The sequence below is a fragment of the Notamacropus eugenii genome, chromosome 2 (genome assembly GCF_028372415.1).
Source record: "Notamacropus eugenii isolate mMacEug1 chromosome 2, mMacEug1.pri_v2, whole genome shotgun sequence".
Classification (NCBI taxonomy): domain Eukaryota; kingdom Metazoa; phylum Chordata; class Mammalia; order Diprotodontia; family Macropodidae; genus Notamacropus; species Notamacropus eugenii.
The window spans coordinates 97,473,074-97,499,399 of NC_092873.1; the positions used below are offsets into that span (position 1 = coordinate 97,473,074).

Here is a 26,326-nt window from a genome sequence, read left to right on the forward strand (position 1 = left end):
TCACCAACCTCACTTTCTTCTCCTGAGCCATCTGGGTCCAGTGGCCAGATAGTCATCAGGACAGCTGGAGATGGCCCAGGATGCAATGTGAGACCCTGGCCCTTTCAGGTCTATGTCTTATAGCATTATAGCATTCTCACTTTGAGTGAGATACACCCATTCAATGAATAAACTTCTTTAAGTAGTTTCTCAAGGGATGGCCCCTTTAATTAAAAACAAAATCAAACTGGGAGGGGAAGACCCTCAGGGTCCTAGATAAAAGAGAAAACAATTACTATTTAGTATTTACATCCACTCTGTGCTAGGTGGGTGGGGACTTGCCCAGTCTTCGATTTCCAAAGTGAATTGGGTTTGAGGCTTGATCTTTGAGCAAGTGATGGACTTAAAGGGAAGAAGGGGAGTTAGGGAAGTCTTCTCTGTGTTTTTCAGTGCATTCAGTTTTCTGCTTTGGAGAATCTGAGTTGTTTATTCATTGTGGAAACACCTTCATACAGTTTATGGTGTCTGCCCGATGATAAGCCTCAACTGGAGGAGCAGATATATTGGCAAATAAAATGTTGCGTTACTAATCAATCATTTGAGCGAAGAATCTTTTAATTGTTGCAACTCTAAAAAACATGGGCTCTAGCTTCCCTCTCTATCCATATCATCATTAATTTTTTTCCTTTTCACTAATGTTTGAAGATTTTTACATTTACAAACATTCTCAGATATTTTCTCAATATTTTAACACTCTAAAGACATGTTTCATGAGAAGGTGTAATCTTTGTTCATGTATGGAAAAGTAAGGATACTACTCCAGCAACTAGCAGTTGTCTTTGTAGAAGCACACAGAGACTCCTTTTGCTGCCATCTCTCACAAATATTGCTTTCTGATATTTGATTCAATTTGATATTCACATATAAAGATATTCTCTGAAATGTACCTGTGTACCTACATGTATTACATTTTGGCATCTATTACAAGGGTACAGTTACCTTGTCATGAAGTCATAATAAATTATTTTGTACTATTGGATCAATAATTGTTTCTTCATAGACAAGATTTAGGAGAGCCACTAAACTGCCAGGATGCTACAGCCTAGTTGTGCCCACTACCAGTGCCAGTCATGTCCTTCTTAAGTTCTACTTCTCCTAAATTCATTCTTCTAGAATGAATTTGGAGTGTAATGATTTTATTCTCCTACTCAGGGTTCTATAAATGCCCTTTGAACAAACCTAATGCCTTCTCATAGGCATACATAAAAGGGCCCTGTATGACAAAACCTCTTGCTAGCTCTTGGAATCCATAGTAACATTTGTTGTTCTGATTTTGACAAACATTCTCTATGATACATCATTCTTTTAACAAATTTTCTCTTTCCTGTCCATATATCATCATATTCTCTAATGGTTGAGTACAATTTATACTGTATGAAGGCAGAGAAGCAGGGTAATGGAATCTAAACAAATGTGTATATATCTAAACTCTTTCTTCCTGTGATCAAATGGAATTTAACTCCAACTTCTCTTACACTTCCTTCACTTCAGACATAACAACTACCTCCTCTCTCCCAGCAAAAACCACTCTGCAGTTCCCATTTTGTCCACCAAAACCAAGCACTGAAAGATAAAAAGCCAGGAGCCAGAAGGAAAAGCAAAGATATACAGTATAAGATGTTCATGACTCCTCATTCTATCTCTTACGGGTCACAGGACTTTTTTTCACTCTCTACTCCCTGCAGAGAATCTAGATGAGTTCTGTTTCATTTCCCCATTCTTTAGACTGAGAAAGAAACTCTGGCACTATGGTAATAACAAATAGTATATGGCAGAGTACCTTCACCCCAGACACACAAACACACACACATACACACACACACACACACATCCTTTCAACAATTCAGAGAGTCTCTGAAGTTAATTAGAATTTAAAACAAAGGACTACCTGTCAAGTATATTGTATAGGAAATTATTTTCCAGGTATATATTGGGCTAGATACCATCTGACACACCTTCCAATTTTGAAATTCTTTAATTCTATAATTAAATATCACTTGCAGGCACAAACTATTTAGAAATAGCTAAATACAAAGAATCTAAAATTTAGCCAAATGTTCTATAGTTCATATGATGTTATTCCTTTTCTCTTCTCTTTCTTTTTTTAACGAAACCAATGGTTTCATCAGTGTGGGAGAACTACTGATATGAACACTCCTTCTGCCCGTGTCAATCATTGTCACTGAGTCAGTTGCTAAGCCTCAGAGAGCTGCTCACATGGATTCAGAAAACCAGCACACTTCAGAACTCAGAAGACTTGCCCTTTAGTCATTCCTCTCATCCATTTTTAGGATATTCTTAAATGTTTAAATTTTACTTAAAGAGAACTAGAAAACTGAAAGAAGAAAAGGAAAACTGAAAAACATTATTTGACATTAGCAAAGTATGAGGTTGTTTTTAGTTAGTGAACAATGATTTATTGAGTATTACTATTTTTGTACAATTTTGTGTTATAGGTAGGAGATGAAAAAAAATACAAGAGTAAAGCAATCAAGAAGACTAAAGTTAAAATCTAGTTGAGGATATTAAATGTAAAAAAGCTTAAATCATCTTCACTGGAAAGGATGCTTCTCTAAAATTCTCCAGTATTAACTTCTAATTGAGTTTATTCACAGTTTATATGTACATATGTGGGTACTGATTTATCACCTTACTGTTATATTAATATTCAGTACGTATAATTGTTAATTTTTTGTTGCTTTTAGATATCTCGTAATGAGAAGGGATGGAAAAACTGGTTTGATAAAGATGCTCCTGAGGAGGAAATCATTCCTGATGGGTATAATGATTCACTAGATACTTGTCGCAAACTTTTGCTTATAAGGTAAGGATTGATATTTATCAAATTTCGAAGCATTCATTATGTCAGCAAATTACAGTTATTTCTACCTTAAACTTGGGTTTTGGTATGGCCTTATTGTCAGTGTAGGTACTTCTTGGCAACTGGTATGATGGATAGAGTGCAGTGCTTGAAGCCTTGAAATTCTAGGTTCAAACCCCACCTATGATAGTGACTAGTTGAATGACTTTAGATGAGTCACCTAACTTTTAATGTGCCCTGAGAAGCTCCCAATTAAATCACAGATCATAGGATCTAGAGTTGGAATGGACTTTAAAGACCATTTCATCCGAACCCTTCATTTTATAGATCAAGAAACTGAGGCACAGAGTGTGCCTTGCCCAGTAACTTGCCCATGGTCACACCACTAGTAAGAGCCAGAGGCTGGATTTATGCTCTTAAGCACATTATTCTGTTCTCCCTATCATGATTGTAATCTGCAGTTGATGGGGAAGGATTTTACATCAGGTGACTAAGGGACACTATGTGCCTCTGGAATATAGTTCTGTGTACTGACTATTCAATCTGTTTACAAACAAAAAGGAAAAAAAAAGAAAAGTTATATATTTTTAAGTTTTTGCATTAGTGTTTTTCATATTAGAATTTGAAAAGATGGTTTATAATTCACACTGATATTTTTCCAATTAGAAATTTTTCATAAAGTTGAAATGCATTTGAAGTTTATAAAATATACCATAATGTCACCATAGAAAGAGGGTAAGGATCCTGTTTCACTGAAATGGCAAGTACTATTTTGACAACTAGAAAAAAAAAGTAACAAAAGCTTCTCTCTCTCTCCTCTGTTTGTTTGTTTTTTATTTTGTTATTAAGTAATTCAGCAAGAGAGGCTTCCTATATTGGATGTGTTGTTTGTATGCATTACATCTATTTTTACTTGTATGTTTGCTTCTTTTAAAATCTTCCTTTGAGTTGTTTCATTTGTGTGCTTGCCTCACCAGATAGATTAAAAACTCCCTGAGGTCAATCATAGATCTAAAGCTAGAAGAGAGTTTAGAAATCATCTAGTCCTTTCAGATCATAGATATAGAGTTGGAACAAGGTGTGCTGGAACCAACTGCATCTGGTTTTTCAGAGCCATTTGTGAAATTTTCAGTGTGTACATTTATTTACACCTTAGAAATTGGCAGATGCTACAAATCAAGTCTTGATTTATTGTTTTATTGTCTACACTTAATGATGTGATGGAAAGAATGCTAATAATGCATATTAAATTTAAAAGTGTGTCCATCATTCATTTGGTGGTAGTAGGACAGGAGGGAAAGAGTTTGTTATTAAACACTTACCAGGGATCTGTAGCACATGGAGGTTAACTGATTTCTCCTAAGTCACGGAGCTGACTGTGGTAGTCAGACTCCATCTTCAATTTGAAGGTTTCACATAAGTTCAAGTGCTCATTACTCTGGACCACACTGCCTTTCTACTTAATCTTTTCTTTCTTTGTACCCTATATAATACATGCATATTAAGGTCTTAATACATGTGTGCTGACTTACATCACAGATATAAAATTTAGAGCTGGCAGGGACTTAAAAGTCATCTAGTCCAACTCCTTCATTTTACAAGACAGAAAGTGATTTACCCAACGCCACATAGGAGTAATGAGTAGATCCAGAATAAGATCCCAGGTTTCCTTACTCCACATCTACAGTTCTTGTCATTATATCTTGACTATCTCCTTAATTTCCAGGGTTCCTTTTACCCCTTGACTGTGCCTTATAGCATCATAGTGTCTAGCAATACAACTTATGATGCCGTAATTAGAAAAGAAAAAATTCCCTCTGCACCTCTCTTGGAATATATTCACTTTTAGTGAAGAATTACTAAGCTGGAGCTAGTGTCTGTCTCTTGTAAGTATTAGTCAATTTGCTAAACAGTTTTAAAGCAAGTGAATTTCCTTATTTATAGAATGAGGTTTTAAGATTCCATACTATGTCTCAGGTCCTTCCAACTTTAAGATTCTTTTATCTTATAAGTTGAAGCAGGGAGTGGTCTTAGTGATCAACCAGAGAGAGCCTCTTTCAGCATGCCTTTAGGACATCCTGCCCCCTCTCATGGGCTACCATGTCCACATATCTGCAAGGTGAAAAATTGAAATTGCCATGTTCCTGTTAATAAAATTACAGTGTTTGAACTTAGAATAAAAATGAACACATTGAATTTCTTTTCTTCAACTTTCCCTAGGTCCTGGTGCCCAGATCGTACTGTTTTCCAGGCAAGAAAATATATTGCAGATTCTTTAGAAGAGAAGTACACAGAACCAGTCATCTTAAACCTTGAGAAAACTTGGGAAGAAAGTGATACACGGACACCTCTCATATGTTTCCTGTCTATGGGGTCTGATCCAACTAATCAAATTGATGCACTTGCTAAAAAACTTAAACTTGGTAGGAACAAAACCTCATTCATTTGGAAACTGTATAACTGGTGCATTGCTTAGCCTCTGAATTTCCCTTTTTACATTTATTCTTAGAATTTTCCCCAAAAAATCTCAGATGAAATAAATATTTAGCCTAATTATCCCTTTCATAGATTTCATAGGTTAGGTGGGGAAGTATAAAGGTATATAAGGATATTCTGTACATTTTTATGTTTTCTTACACAGTGAGGAAATTAAGAGAATTATATCTATAGAATATAAAATCATTACAAGATAATAATTGAGGAAGGATATTCTTAGTTGAGGGGATCAAAAAAGGCTTGGCATAGAAACTGATGCTTCATTTTATCCTTCCTCACATTTCCCCCCCCAGCACTCACCAGTGCCAGAAGTTCATTGTCTCTTTCTTTTCTGCTCTGCATTGTCTCTGCTGTTTGAAAAATCGAGTTGTTTTTCTCTATAATATTGTCATTGTGTGAATTGTTCCAGTTCTGCTCAGTTCACTTTGCATTAGATCATGGAGATCTTCCCAATTTCCTATGAAATTTGAGAGAACTTTTTCTGAATTTAGTCTGAGTCTTACCTCCCTACCCTGCAGAATGATATTCTTAGTGCCATTGTATCACTAATCCTCCAAAAGCCAGAAATTGCAACTTCATGATCTGGAGTTTCTACTGTCTCAGAACCTAAGACATCTGGCACAGGCAGGAAACAGCAAATTCAGGGTCCTTTTAGATTGAGCAGCCGTTCAGGAAAAGGTTATTTATATAGGAACATGTGAACTGGGTTCAGGGAATCTCAGACCAATGGTGGAAGGAATTCTGACATTGAGGAGAAGGATCTCCTTTGACATCTGACCTATCAGAGCACGTTTGGCAATGGTGGTGATGGTGAGGATGCAGCGCTGTAGAAGAAGAAGTAGTGCATCCCAGAGGGAGAGCATGTAGAGAGAAGAGGAGGGGGTCTGAGACAGAACGTTGGAGAACGTTCACAGTTAAGGGACATGATATATATTGTGAGTCAACAAAGGGGCCTGACAAAGAATTGGAAACCGAGGGGATGGCCATTCATTGGAGAATTACTAAACAAGTTGTGGTATGTGAATGTAATGGAATACTATTGTTCCATAAGAAATGATGAGCAGGTGGACTTCAGAAAAACCTGGAAAGACGTATATGAACTGATGCTGAGTGAAGGGAGCAGAACCAGGAGAACACTGTACACAGTAACAGCAACATTATGTGATAGACTTAACTCTTCTCAGCAATGCAATGATCTAAGACAATTCCAAAAGACTCATGAAGGGAAATACTATCCTTTTCCAGAGAAAGAACTATGGAGTCTGAATGCAGATTGAAGAATACTATTTTCTTTCTTTCTCTTTCTTGTGGTTTTTCCCTTTTGTTCTGATTCTTTTTTCATAACATGATTAATGTGGAAATATGTTTAATATAATTGTATGTGTATAGCCTGCATCATATTGCATGCTATCTTGGGGAGGAGAAAGAGGAAGGAAGGGGAAGATTTAGAACTCAAAATCTTATAAAAGTGAAGGTTGAAAGCTAAAACTAAATAAATAAATTTAATAAAAAAATTTAAAAGGGTCTGAGAAGCAATCAAGAAGTTGGAGAACCAGAAGATTATCACAATATTCCAGAGATAAAAAATATCCAGGAGAGTATAATCAACAGTGTTAAATGTAGCAGATAGGTTGAGAATAATGAGAACTGAGAAGAAAAAATCAGATTTAAAAACCTAGAGATTACTGGTAGCTTTGGAGAGAGAAGTTTTGGATAAGTGATAAGATTGGAAGCCAGATGGCAATAGATTGACAAGTGAGAAGAAAAGTAGATGCATTGGGAGTAGAAAATGTTTTCTTTTTTATAAAAATTCATTTTTACAAAGATTTATTATCTCTCCCTCCCAAAGTTCTCCCAACATGAACAATTATATAAAATCCTCAGAACATAAAATAAAGCAAAACAAATTCTTAGTTATGTCATATTTGTGGGTATGAAAGAACTAATCATATATGTGAATATGTTCCATTGTTATTACAATATATAATATAATTATATATGTGCAAATATATTTGTGTACATACGTAAACATGCAATATGAATGTGTGTATATTTCATTTTGCATTTTTAGTCACTTCTCTGGCAGTAGGTGGGTGGCATAATTCATCTAAAGTGCTCTCAACTCCAAGTTTATTATTGTATTAAGCAGAGCTCTAAATTCTTTCAAAGTTGTTTTTCTGCATAATATTGTCATTGTATAAGTTGTTCTAATTCTACTCACTTCCTTTTGCAGTAGATTGTGGAAACCTTCCCAATTTCCTATGAAATTTGAGATTACTTGTTCGGAGTTTGTATGAGAAAGGGAGAAGAGATATAGGACTATAGCTTGAGAAGATGGTAGGGCTCACTGAAGGATAGGGAGACTTAAGTTTGTTTGAAGGCAGTAAGGAAGGAACTAGCAGATAAAATTTGCTATTAGAGAAGGAGGACAATTGACGGGCATTTGACAGTCTGTTGGAGAAGATAGGAGGTGATGACATCATGGGCACACGTAGAAGGGTTTTTCTTTGCAAGGAGAAGGGTCACTTCATTATCAGAGATTAGGAAAAGGAGGAGAGAGTGGAAAATGCAGGCAAGGGCTTTTGAGATGAAGAGAAGAGGAAGCTCATGTTGATTTGCCTAACTTTTCTCATTAGGTTACTATTCCCTCATAGGACTGACGGAATGGGTCATGGGACAGCAGTTTTAACAGGGAGTGGAGGAATTTGGAGAAGGAAAGGTCCTGAACACGGACTTTTGTACCTACTATTGGTAGAGCTTTGAACTCAGGGGCTTTGAACTTCTAAAAGGCAACATGAGAGTACTGAGTGGGTACCTAGGAAATAAGGAAAGTATAAAGATTTAGAGAAGTATTGAAAACAAAATTCCTCACATTACAATGTTGCTTAAGGCTAATTCTGAGTATGTAATGTTTGTACTTGTGTTTGCTTGTGTTTGTGTTTACTTCTCAAGTTTAAATTTAAATATGTAATTTAAGTTGTTAGCAAAGAATTTTTCTACATAGGAAACTTCAAATATGAATGATATAAATAATTTGTCATTACTGAAAAAAATGTAAAATAAACAATTGACGAGGACTGCCGCAAAGAACCCAATTTTTGAGTTCCCTACTCCTCCCATATAACTCTGATAGATAGATCAAACATCAAGAACAAGAACAAGAAAGGACCTCAGAGGCCATGGAGTCTAAACCCCTCATTTCACAGAAAAGGAAACTGATGTTGAGGGAGACTGAGTGGCTTGCCCAGAGTTACATAGACAATGTCAGAGGCAGGACTTTAAGCCAGATTTTCTGAATCCAGGGTCATTATTCCATACTGCTTTCTCCTTTAGATGTCAGTGAGTGCTCCGTGCATGGGAAAAAGTAGCCAGCTGTGTGATGAGAGAAGAAAATTGAATATAACTCAAAAGTAAACAAATACAACCTATAACCTCAGAAATATACATAGATTTGCTTTTTTTAAGTGTTTTTCTCTCCTCTCCTGCTACTATGTAATGTGTTAGATAGCACACACAGACACAGACACACACACACACACACACACATACACACATACCACACTTCAAGCACCTTTGGTTGTGTAGATGTGAACCCTCCTATCAATGCAGATTAAAACCTTTCTTCCACCGTAAATCAATCTTCCTGAGTAGTTTTGGCTGAAAAAAATTATTTGCTAATGATTAGCCTCCTAGTGAAAAGCTGGACTGGCTCGCAGATAATGGATATGTTGTCCATCCCTGGGCCCCTCCTCAAAACCTTTCTCACTTGGTAGGACCTGACTGAACTTGGCTTAACTCATTCCCCACTCTGCAGTGGAACACTGAAGTAGAACTGGAGGGAAGAAACGCATGAACTAGCAGAGAGCACAGATTCTCTTGTGCACCTTTCCCACCAAGGCACATCTAAGTGATAGAGCCAGTGGCAGAGAGAACTCCAGGGGGGTTCTTCTCGTCTGCTGCCTCCTGTGAGTCACACGAGTGGAGCAGTGTCAGGGTGTGTGTTCAGTTATGTGTGTGTGAGTGTTCAGCCTTTATTGAACTAGGAGAATGAATGCTGAAAGAATACCTTTTGGACCCATCAATGCCTCAGATCAAATCTGACAGCTCTTTATTAAGCACTGTACTGTATACTCCTGACACATGGTGTTGTGCTTGAGTCATTTCAGTTGTGTCTGACTCTGCATGGTTCATTACAGTTTTCTTGGCAAAGATACTGGAGTGGTTTGCCATTTCCTTCTCCAGCACATTTTGCAAATGGGAAACTGAGGCAAATAAGATTAAGTGAGTTGCCTAGGGTCAAATAGCTACTAAGCTACTAAATGTCTGAGGCCACATTTTAGCTTAGGTCTTTCTGAATCCAAAACCAGCACTCTACACCCTGACACATGGACAGAAAATCAAACCTAATTGTGTCATTGTTATACAAGGTGAGGATATGTAACTGACATTTTTTCACATGTTACAGAATGCAGAACAATCTCTATGGGCCAAGGACAAGAAGTTCATGCTCGCAAACTGGTACAGATGTCAATGCAACAGGTATGTAGGAAGGAAGAGTCTAGATGATTTCTTTCGTCATCTGTTATCTTTCCCTCTGCCCATTTATTTCGATGTGCTGTGCATTTAATAATTTTCACTCCGTTTAGAAATCTCTGCTCTTCAATGCTTTTTCTGCATGAACAACATTTGAAAAAACAGGTAGATGTATGCAAAGATGGAGATGAAACATATGTCCTTGTGATAAAAAGTTCATTTTTCATTCTTATTTATGTATTTAACAAACTTTCCATCATCCTTGTATACATTTCTTATGAAAAATTTTAAAATTTCAAACATTTCTTCCTGACATCCATGGGGAAATACTGGTTTGGTGATTGAGATTCTGCTTTCTCTGACCACAGAAAGCTATTCAGTTTATTTGTCATTAGAACTTTTTAGACTATGTAGATATGCCCTTCCTCTATTCTTAAAGACTCAATTTAACAGTCTTGGAATTTCATGACATAGTAATGACATATAACACTTAGAAAGTGACAGATGAGGACAATTAAATTTCAATTTTTGGTTGACTTCAGGCATTCATTTTTCATTAAGGATAGCTTCAGGCACATAAAAAGCACTTCAGAATTCTTAGTTCAATTATTAATACTAATTTTTATTAATAACTGCAAACTGAAGAGAATTTTGAGCTATAATTCACATAAGGCCTAATAAATACACAGGACATTAATTCTGTAGAAATGCCCTGGATATATCATAGCAATTGAAGAAGTAGTACCATTGAAAAAATAAAAATAAATTCGCTGGCTTATTTTTAAACTTTCTATCTTAGGATGTGAATAATAGCCTTGGTGCCACGTATTCTTTGAAATTAATGGCTAGAGAAGGTTTAATGGCCTCAAACATTACTCTAGGTCATCATCCTCTTCTAAATAGTCATTAATCCCCAGAAAACCCAAAGCCTCAATCTTTTTTGCTTAATTAACTTTAATAAATATCATGTGGAAATAGTTATATACATTCTATTCTTACTTGGTGAACCAGAGTATTCACTTTATAGAGCAAATGTTCAGTTGAATTTTGGACCTCTATGGCTGCCATTTCACCGGAATGAAGAACTTGTTATCTTGATCTTTACATCCAGGAGGTTCCGTGCTCCTGCAGTGGTATGACACCGAAGAAAGAGCAATAGATTTGAAATCAGAAGACCTGAGTTTAGATCTTAGATCTGCCACATAATCTTATCACTTCACCTCTCTGGGCCTCAGCTTATTCAGCCATAACAGAAGGTGTTTGGATTAGATTTTCTCTAATGTTCCTTTCAACTTCAAGTATATGGACCTATGGTCCTCTATTTTTTTATTTCCCACAGTGGGGGAAATGCTCATGGAATTTCTTACCATAGAAACCTTAACTATTATACATAGTTCATACAATGTCTAGGAAATATTCAGGGAATTGGTCCTTAACAGGTTATTTCTCAGGCTTAATTTATTGAGATTTGTAGTCTTAGCCCAATTGAATGTGTATTTTAATGTTTTGTGAATTAGAAAGAATGCTATTCTGGAGGAAGAATGGCATTGTGACTTGTGGTGTTAATCTCTGCTATCACAATGCCACTAATACATGAGTGCTTAATAAGTGTTGCAGATAATGATAATTCATAAATATCTGAAGTCTAATTCTTATTTCTTAAAGAGGAAAACTTTGTTAAATGACTCTTGATTCTAAAAAAGAATTGTACTTAGTTCTACTTTCCAAAAAGAAGGAAAAAGAAAAATTAAATAAAAAGTAACCCACAAAAAAGTATAAAGGAAAAATGAAAAGACTTCCTTCGATTAGAATTTTCCCACAAATGCCCATGAGAAATTTCACGTTGATTACAGTACGTAAGTGTCCAGGCTAATGTAACAGAGCCCACAGATTCTTGGTAAGTCTGATCTTATTCAACAGGAAAGAGTTTAAAAGTTTTACTAAGCAAGAAAGTTTAGAGGGGACACTAGGCTAGGAACACTTGAAGTCTTCTCACCCGCTCCCCATTGGTACACTATGCTCAGAGAAAGCATAAACGTTCAAAGTTCCGTAACCTTCCTTCTTTTGCCTGGTTTTCCAGTTTCTTGCTGCTGTTTCTCAGCATTCATTCATTTGTTCCACAAATGTTTGTTAAGAACAAAAGATCTTGTGTTAGACTTTGGGGTAGAATATGAAGATGAATAAAACAGTTCTAGTCTAATAGGAGAAATGCTGACTGTACAACTTGACTGTCTGGTTTGTTCTTAAGTTGTATGGGATACGGGTTAGCAGGGGAAAGAGCACTATAATGGCAGATCACTGCCCTCAATTTTGGATTTATTCACTACTTTCCAGCAATAACTTGTAGTTTTCCAGAAATGTTACAAAAGCAAAAAAATATAAGTCTGATGGATCAGTCTTTGTTAGAAAGTAATTTATTGAGTTTGCTGTTCTTTCCTCGGCTGCTATGTTTCTTAAATATTTCAATACTTGGTTTATTATAAAGAAAGAAAATGTAAATTTAGGGTATGACTATTCTAGCCTGCAAAATACCCATTTACATCGCTAGATGGTGCTCTCACTGTACCACATAACTCAGGCTAGCTGTTTTTCTTCCTCTACTGGATTAAATAATGCAGAAAATGATTTCAAATCCATTTGATTTTGAAAGTTATTAGTTCATCAAAGTAACAAATGAAATAACCGTATAAAACATAAAATGAGTTTTTATATATGAGATAAACAAATTTATAATCTCTTCTACAACAATGCAAAAATGACATCCATGACTTTTAGTTTTTGTTCCAAAACTGAGTAACAAATTGTTTTTTGGATACAGGGTGGCTGGGTGTTACTTCAGAATTGTCATCTTGGTCTAGAATTCATGGAAGAATTATTAGAAACGCTGCTTACCACTGAAGCTAGTAATGATACTTTCCGAGTCTGGATAACTACTGAAGCACATGAAAAATTTCCCATCACATTGCTACAGGTTTGTTACATGAAAAATGGAGTCTGCGGTAGCCATGGGACCATGAGTAAATCATTTTCCCCTCAGTTTTCTCATCTGTAAAATGGTTATAATTACATACTACCTATCCCCAAAGGAGTTGACGTGAGGAAACCCTTTGGAAATTTCACAATACTAGGGAAATAACAGTTGTTAATTTGTTCTAGCTCTATAAATGAATCTGGAATAATTTGGATAAATATAGAATTGTTCAGGACACTTGCAGAATCTACACTGTAAAAATCATATATACCATCATCAAGAGTATATAGTTAACATTCTCACAAGTGAATTATAACACTAGATACTAATTTATGGCTTATTGGCTGTATTCAATTTAATTAGTGGGTACTTGGCTGAATTTCAGCTGAAGTTACTTGCACCATAAACATGTTGACTTCTTTTTAATTAGTATTTTTGTCTTCTTGTGTGAATTTTTCCTAAGTAAAATTAATGTATTTGCTTTTTATGATAGACTTCTATAAAGTTCACTAATGAACCACCCCAAGGGGTACGTGCAGGTTTGAAAAGAACGTTTGCTGGAATTAATCAAGACCTCCTTGATGTCAGCAATTTGCCCATGTGGAAGCCAATGCTGTACACCGTGGCTTTTTTACATTCCACTGTCCAGGTATTTAAAAGCAGCTTCTGCAGTCAGTATATAGCAAACTGAGTCCCTGTAGGATAGTCTCCTTTAAACAACAATTAAGTAAATTTGATTCCTTATTATTATCTGTTCTCTGCCTGTCATATATTTCTTTTTTAGATTGTATTAAGATTCCCTGGGCCCTTCACTTCCTTAGTAACCAAGTGACATAATAGTCACCAAATAAATAACGTGCTAGATTAGTTGCTCTTTGGTTCTACTGTCAATATTGTCAATTAAACCCCTTTTCATATCTTTAATGGACTGTTCTCAGGGACATATCAGCATGCTTCAAAACTCTGTCTTGCATTTTAAAATCCATTTGATAGAATATATGAAATATTAAAGTTTCATTTTTAGGTAAACTTAAATGTAATTACTAGGTAGGAACCAATTATTTTGGTCTTTTATATACTATTGTATATTGGGGGGAGGGAGGGAGCTTCTTCTGATTTAGTTGATCCCCAATACCACTTGTTCTTAAAATACTGCTGATCATTCCATGCCAGGAAATATGTGCCTCTTATGCACAGAGGGGAAAAGTTCTAAGTTCTAACCTATTCTTGCATTCTCTTCTTTACTAGACTGAAATTCAGGTAAAGGACAGAGAATATGATTTTCCCAAGAGCCGTCCCTCTTCCTTGCTCAGGAAGGTAGCCAATGAATCCTGTCTTACACAGAGGTGACAGAGGGCTCAGTTGCCTACTCTGGAGACGATTAAGCATATGTCCTTTCTACTCATCTCTCTCCCCTATGACAAGCCACTTTGTTGGGCTCTGTTCTGGGGCCTATACACATCTAAAGGCCTACATACAGCAGTGCATATATATAAAATCACCTTGACTAGCCATCATTCCTCATGGGAATAGTTAATAGATCTAATATTTTCTTGATTTTTAAAAATTTTGTCATGGCCCTTGAATTTTAAATTCCTTCTTTTAAGACACTGTAAACCTAACTAATAATGGTTAACCTTAGCAGACCTTATCATATGCAATTATGTATTATTTAAGCTTGTTATTGGATTTCAAATCTGCAAAGAGTATATTTTGTGCTTCATCCCAAGTGGTGATAATTCAAGTGCTCCATTATCGTTACTGGAAGAAGATGTAATTCCTGTTCTCTCCCCATGCCCCCCCACCCCGCAACGATAAACAGGCAATGATACAGTACAATGTGAGCAATTATTCTGTGAATTCTATAGGGAATGCCTAAGGAATTTAGATTATTAAAGAAGGACCCTTGGCCTTTCTCATTCTCTCCTAAATCTCAGAATCCTACATTACTTAGGTTACTATATACTAGTGTTAGTCTTCTGGGATTTAGTGAGCAAATCCATATTTAACTTATTCATTCCATTGTGATGTTATTAACATCAATCACATTTCTCTCCTAAATTAGGGATTCTCAATCTTTTTTGAGTCACAAGAAACTGGAAAACCAGACCAACAAGTGGAAGGTTACAGAACTTTAGTGGAACCCTTATGGACCTTTTTCTCAGAATCTTGCTTATAAATGCTTATAAGGCACATGCCCACATAGCACATGCTTAATAAATGTAGTGGGTAGTATATTGTTTTTTTTTTCCTAAAGAACAGTTCTTATCATCACTTTACTCCTTAAAAATCTTCAATGAATCCCAGTGTGTATCAAATAAAGTTCAGACTCTTTATCTTGTCATTCAAAGCCCTTCCTAGTTCCATCCACATTACTTACCTAACCTCATCATTTGCTGCTTGCCAAAGGAAGCTGAGAGAGGTCCAACACTGGTCCCTAAAAAGACTGTGCTCATGCCCATGTAATCCTCATGTTATTCCTCAAGCTCGAAATTCCCTCTCCATTTTAGTGCCTCCCTGTGGCTCAGTCTCTCTTGGAACCCACACAGTGCAAAGGAATTCACTTCATTCATGATTTCTCTTCTGATTCTACCTGCCCTTTCCAGTTGACTTTCAACCAGTGTGGTCACCCAGTTTGTTCAGCTCTGTCTTCTTCGATTCTTGGCTCATCTCCTGGCGTTCACTTGTGGTCTGGTACTCCTCTCAGCATTCCTGCCTGGTGCTTCTGAAATAAAGTACCTGATTTCTCCTCTCATTTTTCACTTCAGTTGAACTTCCCCACAGTATAATATTTCTGAACTCCAGTTTGCCCCTCTTTTAGACCAAACCAAAGAAGCCTGCCCTCTGCTGCTCTCTGTCCATAGGGTATCTCTGAAACCTATATTGAATCATAAAACTGTTCTGGCTCCATAGAAGATTACACCCACCTCTTTCTGCTCCTGAGTCCACTTCTTCCATGAAATCTCTCAGTTTAATGTATGTCTCATGGTAATCTTTTCCTTTTCTTGAACCCCTATAATATATTCTCTGCCACGTTAAATCTGATTCTCTCTAGTATTGTTTTTTATTTCATATATGTGTTTTTTTACTTGTAAACTCCTTGAAAGTAAAAAAACACATATATGAATTATACTTCTTTTGTATTTCCATATTGCCAAACAAAACTCTGAGCACCATAAATACCAGTCAGGTTGAAGAGAATAGAAATAATTATCCAAATAAACTGAACAAGCCCCTGATTTGGAAATCCAGACAGACTTCTGTTATCCTAGTGATAGAAGTAGGAGTAGGTGGGGGAGGCAGGAATTTGGTTAAATTGGTTAATTTGGTTAAATTTGAGTTCTCTGCTTCGTTTTATTGTGTAGTCTTATCCCTTAATGAGAATGATAGAAGAACTTTCTAGATATCCGCTCAACCCAACAAACATTTATTAATTGTCTATACTGTGCAAAGACCAAACAAAAGCCAGTAGAAACCTATAGGTAAATAGTAAAAGTATCAATGAAGTCATTTGGAAAAGAAAACCTAAAATTTAACCTTCTTTTCTCATTATAATCTAAAACAACTCTTTTTGTCTTAAGTGAAAATAAAAAAAAAAACTTGGAAAGAAAAGTTTAAAAATGAAAATTGGTAGTAAGAAACATAAATGTGAAACAAATGTAGGCATTTTGAGCAATTGTCAGAGATCATATTTGAAGAGATAACTGAATTGCAATTGCTTAGTGAGTATAAATGGTAATGTTTTCATAAAGCGAATTTAAGTAATTTTCACTCAATTTGTCTAAATGAACAGTCCACCACATAGATAAAATTAATATCCAATTTTCTTCCTCTCCTCTCCCCCCCAAAAAAGGCAGGAGTGGATGCCACTTTTTTTTTTTTATTAAAATAGTTAGGATTTCTTTTCTTTTTGGTATTCAAGGTTGAGGGAAATAGGGAGTAAATGACTAAAGCAAATTTAAAGGAAATTTTACTAAGTAAATGACTCTCCTGCCTCCATTTCTGTGATCATATAAACCTTGTTCTGATATAGAGAGGCTGATGATTTGGGGAAGGTTTGTTTTCCATATTCCTTGGAGGTCTAGCTTATTCCAGTTCATATGTTAGGTACTGGACTTCTGGAAATATCATAATCACAGATTTGAAGTTAAGTAATAAAGCTTAAAAACACATATTTACATAAGATAAAGAAAATCATACCCCCTAGAATCAAGCCAAACTCCTCCATTTTGATCAGTAGTAGATCTGAACCCCTACAATGAATCTGGCCCCCTGTGTATGGTAGCAAAAGATTGAGAGGAAACGTGCTTTTCTTTACTCCCCATCAAACAAGTAGCTGTCAAGATGTGTGTGCTCAGCAGTATGATAGGGGCCACACAAAAGAGGAAAGAAACTTGTACATTCATTTCAATGTCACTTAACAGTTTTTCACACAGTGTTCATGATTCTCTTCTTTCTAAAATTGCATAGCAGACAGTGACTTAATCCTTCTCTATAAAAAATTCCTTGTAGCAATGGGATATAGACATCTATCTGGCCCTACAAGAAAATAGAAGGGAAGGGGATAAAAGAAGAGGAGGGTGTGATAGAAGGGAGGGCAGACTAGGGCAAGGGGTAATCGCAGTACACGTTGTCTTGGGGTGGGGGAAGGGAGAGATGGGGAGAGAATTTGGAATTCAAAATCTTGTGGAAATGAATGTTGAAGACTAAAAATAAATTAATAAAAATATTTTTTTAAAAAACAAAAGCTTTCATGTTAGTGAAGAATAAATTTATAAAGAGCTAGGTTCCAAGTCCTACTTCTGAAACAATGAGTATGTCACTTAACCTCTGGGTTCCCCTTGCTCTCTAAGACTTTAAGTTACAGACAAATGTCAACCAGTTTGCATTGACAGAGGGAGTTCCCATACAATGAAATCACAGGTTCAGGCCACCACACTCCCAAAATAAATACTTTCTGGTTTAAAATGGTTTAGCTGTGAACACTTTTTGAACTGTAACACCTAATCTTTTGATTTCCATAAAACAGAGATTAATGTGTTTTAAATGTTTCAAATTAACATTCATACATGACACACGTCAGAGCTGACCACCTCTTACAACGAACTAAGTGTCTCATATCATGATCTTTTTAAGCTTATCTTTTGTACATATAATAGAGCAAGGGCCTTCCTATGTGAGTGCCAGACCTAGGTGCATTTATTTAATAAGTAAACAAGTCAAACTCATAAAATGTTTTCTAAATGTCACACAACTGTTTACAGTGGCTATGAAAAGGCATAGCTTGATAGAGCCCTTCAGATAGGGTCAAAAAGTCGATGGGTAATAAAATGTAGACTGTTGGAGGATGGGGATTATTTTCATTTTGTATCTTTGTATGCCTAGCTGCTAATGTAATGCCTGGCACTGGGAGGAGCTGTGCTTTGGAAAAACTAGAGACTGACATTAAGAAGTAGATTTGGAGAACTGGTGTATTTCAAGCATGGGGGACAGAGATGGGAGATGAAATGCTAATTTCAGAGATCAAAAGTAGTCTATATGCTACTAAAAATAAGAATTTAATTAGGACTTCGGGTAGGAATGAAGATAAAAACTAGAAAGAGCCTTCTACAACAAGTCTTCACCATACTCTACTCTTTTCATTGACAGAAATAGTTACTTGAAGACCAGTTATAGGTCCAGATATACACTAGCACAGGAGACGATGATGAATGATTTCATAAGTGTTCATCTGTATGACTGTAATATATGTCTGAGACCCAGAAATACCAGTACCAGCACTTACACATCATCCAGATAGAGGCCAGAGAATCAGAACAACTGATCTATCCTTTGTCTACAGTTCAGCTTCCTGTGCATCTTGTCTGCCCTGCCTGTTTAGTTATACTTTTATGGCAAGATTTCAGCCTTAGTAAATAGAAAGGACATGCACCAAGGGAGATATATAATGGTGGCTATGTGGTAACATAAAAGTTTTGACAGACATATCATGTTTGTATCAACAGTCATATTTTCTCTGTCTCTGTCTCTCTCTCTGTCTCTCTGTCTCTCTCTGTCAGTCTCTGTCTCTCTGTCTGTCTCTGTCTCTGTCTCTCTCTCTCCAATTACAAGATTACCCGTGGAACTAGGAAGTAGTTTAAATGTCTTTAAATCACAAAAGCAGTGTTCTTAAAAATAAAAAATATAGAAATTTTAAATTTGAGCATTTCAAAAACCCAGTGCATTAATAATAAACTATATTCTTACGAATCAACAATGGAGTTGAACTCTTTTAAATTCAGAGATACTGATTTCACTCCAAGTCATGGTAAATAGTTTCAAGGTCTGTTCTTCAGTACTGTTTGAGTATAGAATGACCAAAAAATGTTTCTGTTGCCTGATGTATGCACTGTGGTTTATTAAGATTTGGTCAACTTCTTTAAGCATCTCTGGTAGCTCTTACTGTTCTTGTTTATTAAATTTCGCTCCATTAAGAAGAAACAAACAGATTGAAAAAAGATTGTTCTGCTGAACATTTGTTTTTCTTGGTTATATCTTTAAGGAACGACGCAAGTTTGGTCCCTTAGGATGGAATATTCCTTATGAGTTTAATTCAGCTGACTTTTCAGCAAGTGTTCAGTTTATACAGAACCACCTTGATGAATGTGATATCAAGAAAGTGAGTAGTATTTTTTCTGCACTTATCCCTTTTGTTCTTAATAGTCCCCAAATTAGCATTTGCCAGCTCTTTTTAGTTATTTATAAGACAGCTTTGATCTTCCTAGTTCACACCAAGTTGGGGGATGGATTGTCATTCAACAGTTGTCTTGTTCACCCATTTCTAACCCACTCCCAGTGAGAACACACACACATATGCATACACACACACACACACACACGCACACATACTCTCTTTCTTCTCTCTCCCAGGGTTATAACCTTTACCACCTCAGGTAATAAATCATGAAAAGGAAGTAAAGAAATTGTGGCATCATACTTCATCTGGCCAAATGTCCTACTTGAGATAACCTATGGGACACACATACAATACAGTAGGGTTTCCTGTTATTGATTTTCTTTGATAAACAAATTGTAAACTATTTAGCAATGTAAATAAGTGAGCTCTGATTAATCTATAATAAATTTCTTTTCATGTGACTATAGTATTTTCAAGAAGTGCATGACTCCTATTTACTGGCCCCAACTTCCTCAACTCTCTCCCTGAAATCAAAGCCCCAAGATGCTTAGTATTGTTTGTTTTATTGATATTAGTGATAACTAGATTTTTTTTAAAACAGGGAGTATCATGGACCACAGTGCGCTACATGATTGGAGAAGTACAATATGGAGGCAGAGTCACAGATGATTTTGATAAACGTCTACTTAATTGCTTTGCCAGAGTAAGTCAGCCTAGGAAAAGCCATAATAATACACTGCATTGAAGTCACTGTCATTGTCTAGATTTTAATAGCACAACTTTTTGTTTCTAGCATATAAATTAATTTTTATTTATGCTAACTTACTGAATAAAGACAAGCATTTTTGCATTTACTGTAGGGAAGGGAACTACCCTCAGTTCTCAGTTTTCTGATTTTCAAGGGTAGATGTAAATGGTTTGGGAATTATTGTTTTGTGGGATTGATTTGTGTTGCATTCTTTAATTTTGGACTGTATCAGTGCTACTTTATCTTCAAAAAAACTGATTCCTCTGGGTGTGGATGATTTGAAATTCAGTCAAATCTTTTTTTATTTTAGTATTTTTCTCCAGTTACACATAAAAACAATTTTTAACATTTATTTTTAAAATGTTAAATTCCAAATTCAATCTCTTCCTCCCTCCCCCCTCATTAAGAAGGCAACCAATTCCATATAGGTTATATATGTGTAGTCATGCAAAACATATCTATAATAGTCATGTTGTGAAAGAAAACACAGAAAAAAACTCAAGAAAAATAAAGTAAAAAATAAAGTATGCTGCAATCTGAATTCAGACATCGTTAGTTCTTTCTCCAGGGATGGATAGCATTTTTCATCCTAAGTTCTTCAGAGCTGTCTTGGATTGTTTCATTGCAAGAATAGCTAAGTCATTTGCAGTTGATCTTCTTACAATATTGCTGTTACTTTGTATTCAGTAAATTTCACTTTGCATCAACCCATGCAAGTCTTTCCAGATTTTTCTGAGTTGCTCATCATGTCTTACAGTATAATAGTATTCCATTATAATTACATACCACAACTTGCTTAGCCATTCCCAATTGATGGATATACCTTCAATTTCTAATTAGTTATCTCCAGAAAAGCGCTGCTATAAATATTTTTGTGTATGTAGGTCTTTTTCCTTTTTGACTTTTATCTGTTTTGGGATACAGATCTAGTAGTGATATTGCTAAGTCAAAGACTATGCATGGTTTTATAGCCCTTTACGCATAGTTCCAAATTGCTCTATAGAATAGTTGAATCAGTTCACAACTTGGCCAACAGTATATTAATGCCTCATTTTTCCCACATCCCCTCCAACATTTGTCATTTACCTTTTCTGCCCTATTAGCCGCTCTAATAGGTATGAGGTAGTACCACAGAATTATTTTAATTTGCATTTCTCCAATCGGTAGTGAGTTGGAATATTTTTTCATATGGCTATAGATAGCTTTAATTACTTCATCTGAAAACTGATTGTTAATATCTTTTGATCATTTATCAATTGGGGAATAGCTCTTATTTTTATAAATTTGACACAGTTTTCTATATATTAGAGAAATGAGACCTTTATCAGAGAAACTTGCTTCAGTTTTTTTCACAGTTACTATTGCTAACTGTATTTCCCTCCATCCTATTTCTACTACTCACGTTTATTCCATTCTCTCTCTCCTTTCACCCTCTCCCTCCTCAAAAGTGTTTTGCTTCTGACTACCCCTTCCCCCAACCTGGCCTCCCTTCTGTCACCCCCCTTCTTTCTCTCATCCCCATTGCCTCTTAATTTCATGTAGGATAAGACAGATTTCTGTACCCATTGAATGTGTATCCTATTCCCTCTTTGAGCCAATTCTGATGAGAGTAAGGTTCATTCACTCCCCTCACCTCCCCATTCTTCCCCTCCATTGTAAAAGCTTTTTCTTTCCTCTTTTATGTGAGACAATTTACTCCATTCTACCTCTCCCTTTCTCTCTCTCCCAGTATATTCCTGTCTCATACCTTAATTTCATTTTCTAGATATCATCCCTTCATATTCAGCTCATACTTGTGCCTTCTATATATACTCCTTCTAACTACCCTAATAATGAGAAAGGTTTTATTGAGTTACAAATATCATCTTCTCATATAGGAATGTAAACAGTTTAACCTTATTAAGTCCCTTATGTTTTCTCTTTTCTGTTTACCTTTCCATGCTTCCCTTGATTCTTGTATTTGAAAGTCAGATTTTCTATTCAGTTTTGGTCTTTCAATCAGGAATACTTGAAAGTTCTCTATCTCACTGAATATCCATTTTTTGCCCTGAAGGATTATCCTCAGTTTTGCTGGGTAGGTGATTCTTGGTTTTAATCTTACCTTCTTTGACCTTTGGAATATCACATTCCAAGCCCTCCAATTCCTTAATGTAGAAGCTGCTAAATCTTGCGTTTGGGCATATTTCCAAACAAGACTTAAATTGTTTCTTTCAACTGCTTGCAATATTTTCTCCTTGACCTGGGAGCTCTGAAATTTGGGTATAATATTACTGGAAGTTTCCATTTTTGGATCTCTTTCAAGAGGTGATTGGTGGATTCTTTTGATTTCTATTTTACCCTCTGGTTCTAGAATATCAGGGTAGTTTTCCTTGATAATTTCTTGAAATCACCACAGATGCCAGCAATTCAGTTGCCCCATGGTCTGTCTGTTCTGGGCTTGCTTGGGCCCAGTTTACACTGGTGCAACCTGTGCTAGACTGCACTCCTCTCAGCCTGGTTCAACTGTCTTTTCTTGATAACCTTACAAGTTGTCTTGGCCTGGAAATATGTTTCACTTTGTCTTTTTATAGATTCTGCTGCTCTAGAATTTGTTTAGAGTTTTTTAAAAATTATTTGGAGGGTCTTGAAGGAGAGCTCAGGTAAGTCCCTGCCTTTATTTTGCCATCTTGGCTCCACCCCCTGAAATGCAGTCAAACCTTAAATTAATCAGAATATTCCAGGGGTATCATGTTTTGTACAATTGAAGCTTTTCCAGGAAGGCATATTTATTGCATCTTTTCCTTTTTGAAAAACCTCTCTAGACAGGTAATAGTGTTTGTGTTAAAACAATGTTAAAAGTAATTGAACTCAGATTCATTGCATTGACCAATCTTGGCCCCATTTCCCTCCATTTGATAAAGAGTTGAATATCTACAAGAGTAGAATGTTGCACATGCTATCAGAATAGGTTCACTTATGACTTGGTTTTGCTTAACTTTTTTGTTTTAAGAGAAAATTCGGTGTCAGGGAAAAGGGAAGAAGGAGAGAGGGGAGTAATATCAGGAAATAATTGTGCTGTAAAATCTCTTTGGGATACAAACCTAGTAATGACATTGCTGGATTAAAAGGTATAAATAGTATGGTTGCCCTTTGGGCATATTTCCAAAATGCTCTCCAGAATGGTTAGATCAGTTCCCAACTCTACCAACAATGCATTACTGTCCCAATTTTCCCACATCCTTTCCAACAGTTATCATTTTCCCTTTTTGTCATATCAGTCAATCTGATAGGTTTGAGATGGTACCTCAGAGTTGTTTTAATGTGCATTTCTCCAATCAAAAATGATTTAGAGCATTTCTTCATATGTCTCTAGATAACTTTGATTTCTTCATCTGAAAACTGCCTGTTCATATCCTTTGATCATATATCATTTGGGTAATGGTTTGTATTCTTATAAATTTTATTCAGTACTCTGTATTTGAAAGATGAGGCTTTTATCAGAGAAACTTGCTGTAAAGATTGTTTCCTAGATTTCTGCTTTCCTTCAAATCCTGATTGCATTGGTTTTGTTTGTACAAAAGCTCTTTAATGTAATATAATCAAAATAATCTATTTTCCATTTCATTATGCTCTTTAGCTCTTGTTTGGTCATGAATTCATCCCTTCTCCATAGATCCAACAGGTAGACTATTCCTTGTTTTTCTAATTTGTTTATGATATCACCCTTTGTGTCTAAATCATGCACCTATTTTGACTTTATCTTGCTATATGATGTGAGACATTGGTTTATACCTAGTTTGTGTTCTGTTTTTTTTCTAGTTTTCTCAGCAGTTTTTGTCAAATAGTGAGTTCTTATCCCAAAAGCTGGGGTCTTTGGGTTAATCAAATACTAAGTTACTGTGGTCATTGACTGCTCTGTATTGTATACCTAATCTATTCCATTGATCCTCCACTCTATTATCTACATAGTTTTAATTATTGTTGCTTTATAATATAGTTTGAAATCTGGTATTGCTAGGCCATCTTCTTTTGCATTTTTTTATTAATTCCCTTGATCTTCTTCACCTTTTGTTCTTCCAGATTAATTTTGTTGTTATTTCTTGTAGCTCTGTCAAATTTTTTTTTGGTAATTTGATTGGTATAGTACCAAATAAGTAAATTAGTAAAGGCAGAATTGTCATTTTTATTATATTTTGACTCTGCCTACCCATGAACAGTTGATAGTTTTCTAGTTGTTTAGATCTGATTTCATTAGTGTGAAAAGTATTTTGTAATTATGTTCATGGGTTTGTCTTGGTGGATAAACTCCCAAGTATTTTATATTGCTCACAGTTTATTTTAAGTGGAATTTCTCTATCTCTTATTGCTAGGCTTTGTTGGTCATATGAAGAAATTCTAATGATTCATATGGGTTTAGCTTATATCTTCCAACTTTTGTTAAAGTTATTAATTTTTCAAGTTAGTTTTTTAGTTGATTCTCTAGGGTTAAGTATACCACCATGTCATTTGCAAAGATTTCTTCTTTGACTCATTTATTCTTTAGGATTAGATTATGTAGTTTTTTAATCTATCTTTCCACTGCCCTTTGTTGAATGTAATTTTTGTTGCATATGATCTGGAAAGAATACATTTACTATTTCTCCTTTTCTACATTTGATTTTGAGGTTTTTATGCCCTATCACATGATCAGTTTTTATGTAGGTGCCATGTGCTGCTGAGAAAAAGATATATTCCTTTCTGTTCCCATCTGTGCTCCCCTTTTACCCAGATGAGGAAAACTTTTCCTGCTGATCTTCCAAGTTTATTGGGCTAAAAGATTGTTTCAGTCCATCATTTTTGCTGATTCTGCTCTTTCAGGATTCATTTTTGGGCCTATTTTATGGTTGTTTTTAGGTGAATATGGAAGAGTTACAATGATTTACTGCTTACTCTGCCATCTGGGCTCCTGGAAGTCTATCAGTAATTGTGTTATAAAAAACAAGAGACAAAGAAAATTTTTTTTCAAAGACAGTAAGGTTAGTCTGAAATCCACTTCCATATTTTGGTAAGAGACAACGTATAATAGCTGAAAGAACAGCAACTGCATTTCCAGATGTCTAGTTTCCAGGCCAGTCTCTGCAGTTAGCCAGTAATATGGTTTTAGACAGTCTACTTTACTACTCAAGGCCTCAGGTGCCTAAACTGTAAAATGAAAGAGTTTGATTCTAAGTCCTCTTTCAGAAAAATAGGATAATCCTTTGGTGTAGCACTATGTAGTAATACCTTTTGTATCTGTCATTTTTTCATTCCCACTTGTTCTACCCAAGTCAAAGCTTTTATCATTTCATATAGAGATTTTTATTATAGTTTCCCCCCTTGCAGTCTTCAGTCTTCTCTTGGCTTTACTGCCTCCAAATCTGTCCTACATGCTACTACCAGGTTAATCTTCCTAATTTATAGTATTTAGCATCATAAACTCCTTCAGTGGCTCTATATTACCTACAGAATTAAATTCAAATACCTAAAGTTAATATTCATTCAATCAGCAGACATTTCTTAAGTACCTGTGATATGTATGATGTTGGGGATACAAAAGCAAAAATTAAATAGCTCCTACCCTCAAGGAACTAATATTATATCAGGGGAGGCAACATACTCACATAAATACGTACAAAATAAATGGAAAGTAACTTAGAAGGGGAGGTATGAGCAGGCAAGGACACATAGAACAAGTGCTACAGTCTGACCTCTGTGCATCCCCTCAACTTTTACTTCCCATTACTAATCTTCATGTAACCCTCTGATGTCAAATTGATGTACTCACTGCTCCTCATTCATGCCAAACCTGACCTCCCACACCTTTGCTCATGCTGTTAAAATACTAAGAAGGTTTTCCCCCTACTCTTCACTTATTCAAGAGCTACCCTTCTAAGTCTGAGACTCATCTCAAACCCAACCTCCCCCACAAAAGCCTTTTAACCACTCCAGATTCAATGGCCATCCCAACCTCCAAGATCCTCTTGAAATTATTGCTAGTATCTCTTATTTGACATGAAGAATATTGCTGTCTTTTATTGTTATAAT

General features: G+C 35.8%; 1 protein-coding gene across 5 annotated transcripts in view; it reads left to right on the forward strand.

Moving 5' to 3' along the window:
* The window catches only part of DNAH8 (dynein axonemal heavy chain 8), a 396,942-nt gene that overhangs the window by 316,818 nt on the left and 53,798 nt on the right, over positions 1–26,326 (forward strand). For all 5 annotated transcript variants that reach the window (XM_072641991.1, XM_072641989.1, XM_072641988.1 and 2 more), the window contains 7 exons: positions 2,745–2,863; positions 5,081–5,283; positions 9,822–9,895; positions 12,708–12,860; positions 13,354–13,509; positions 19,402–19,518; positions 20,138–20,239. In XM_072641991.1, coding sequence (XP_072498092.1) covers positions 2,745–2,863; positions 5,081–5,283; positions 9,822–9,895; positions 12,708–12,860; positions 13,354–13,509; positions 19,402–19,518; positions 20,138–20,239 — 924 coding nt within the window. The remainder of the gene's footprint in view (positions 1–2,744; positions 2,864–5,080; positions 5,284–9,821; positions 9,896–12,707; positions 12,861–13,353; positions 13,510–19,401; positions 19,519–20,137; positions 20,240–26,326) is intronic.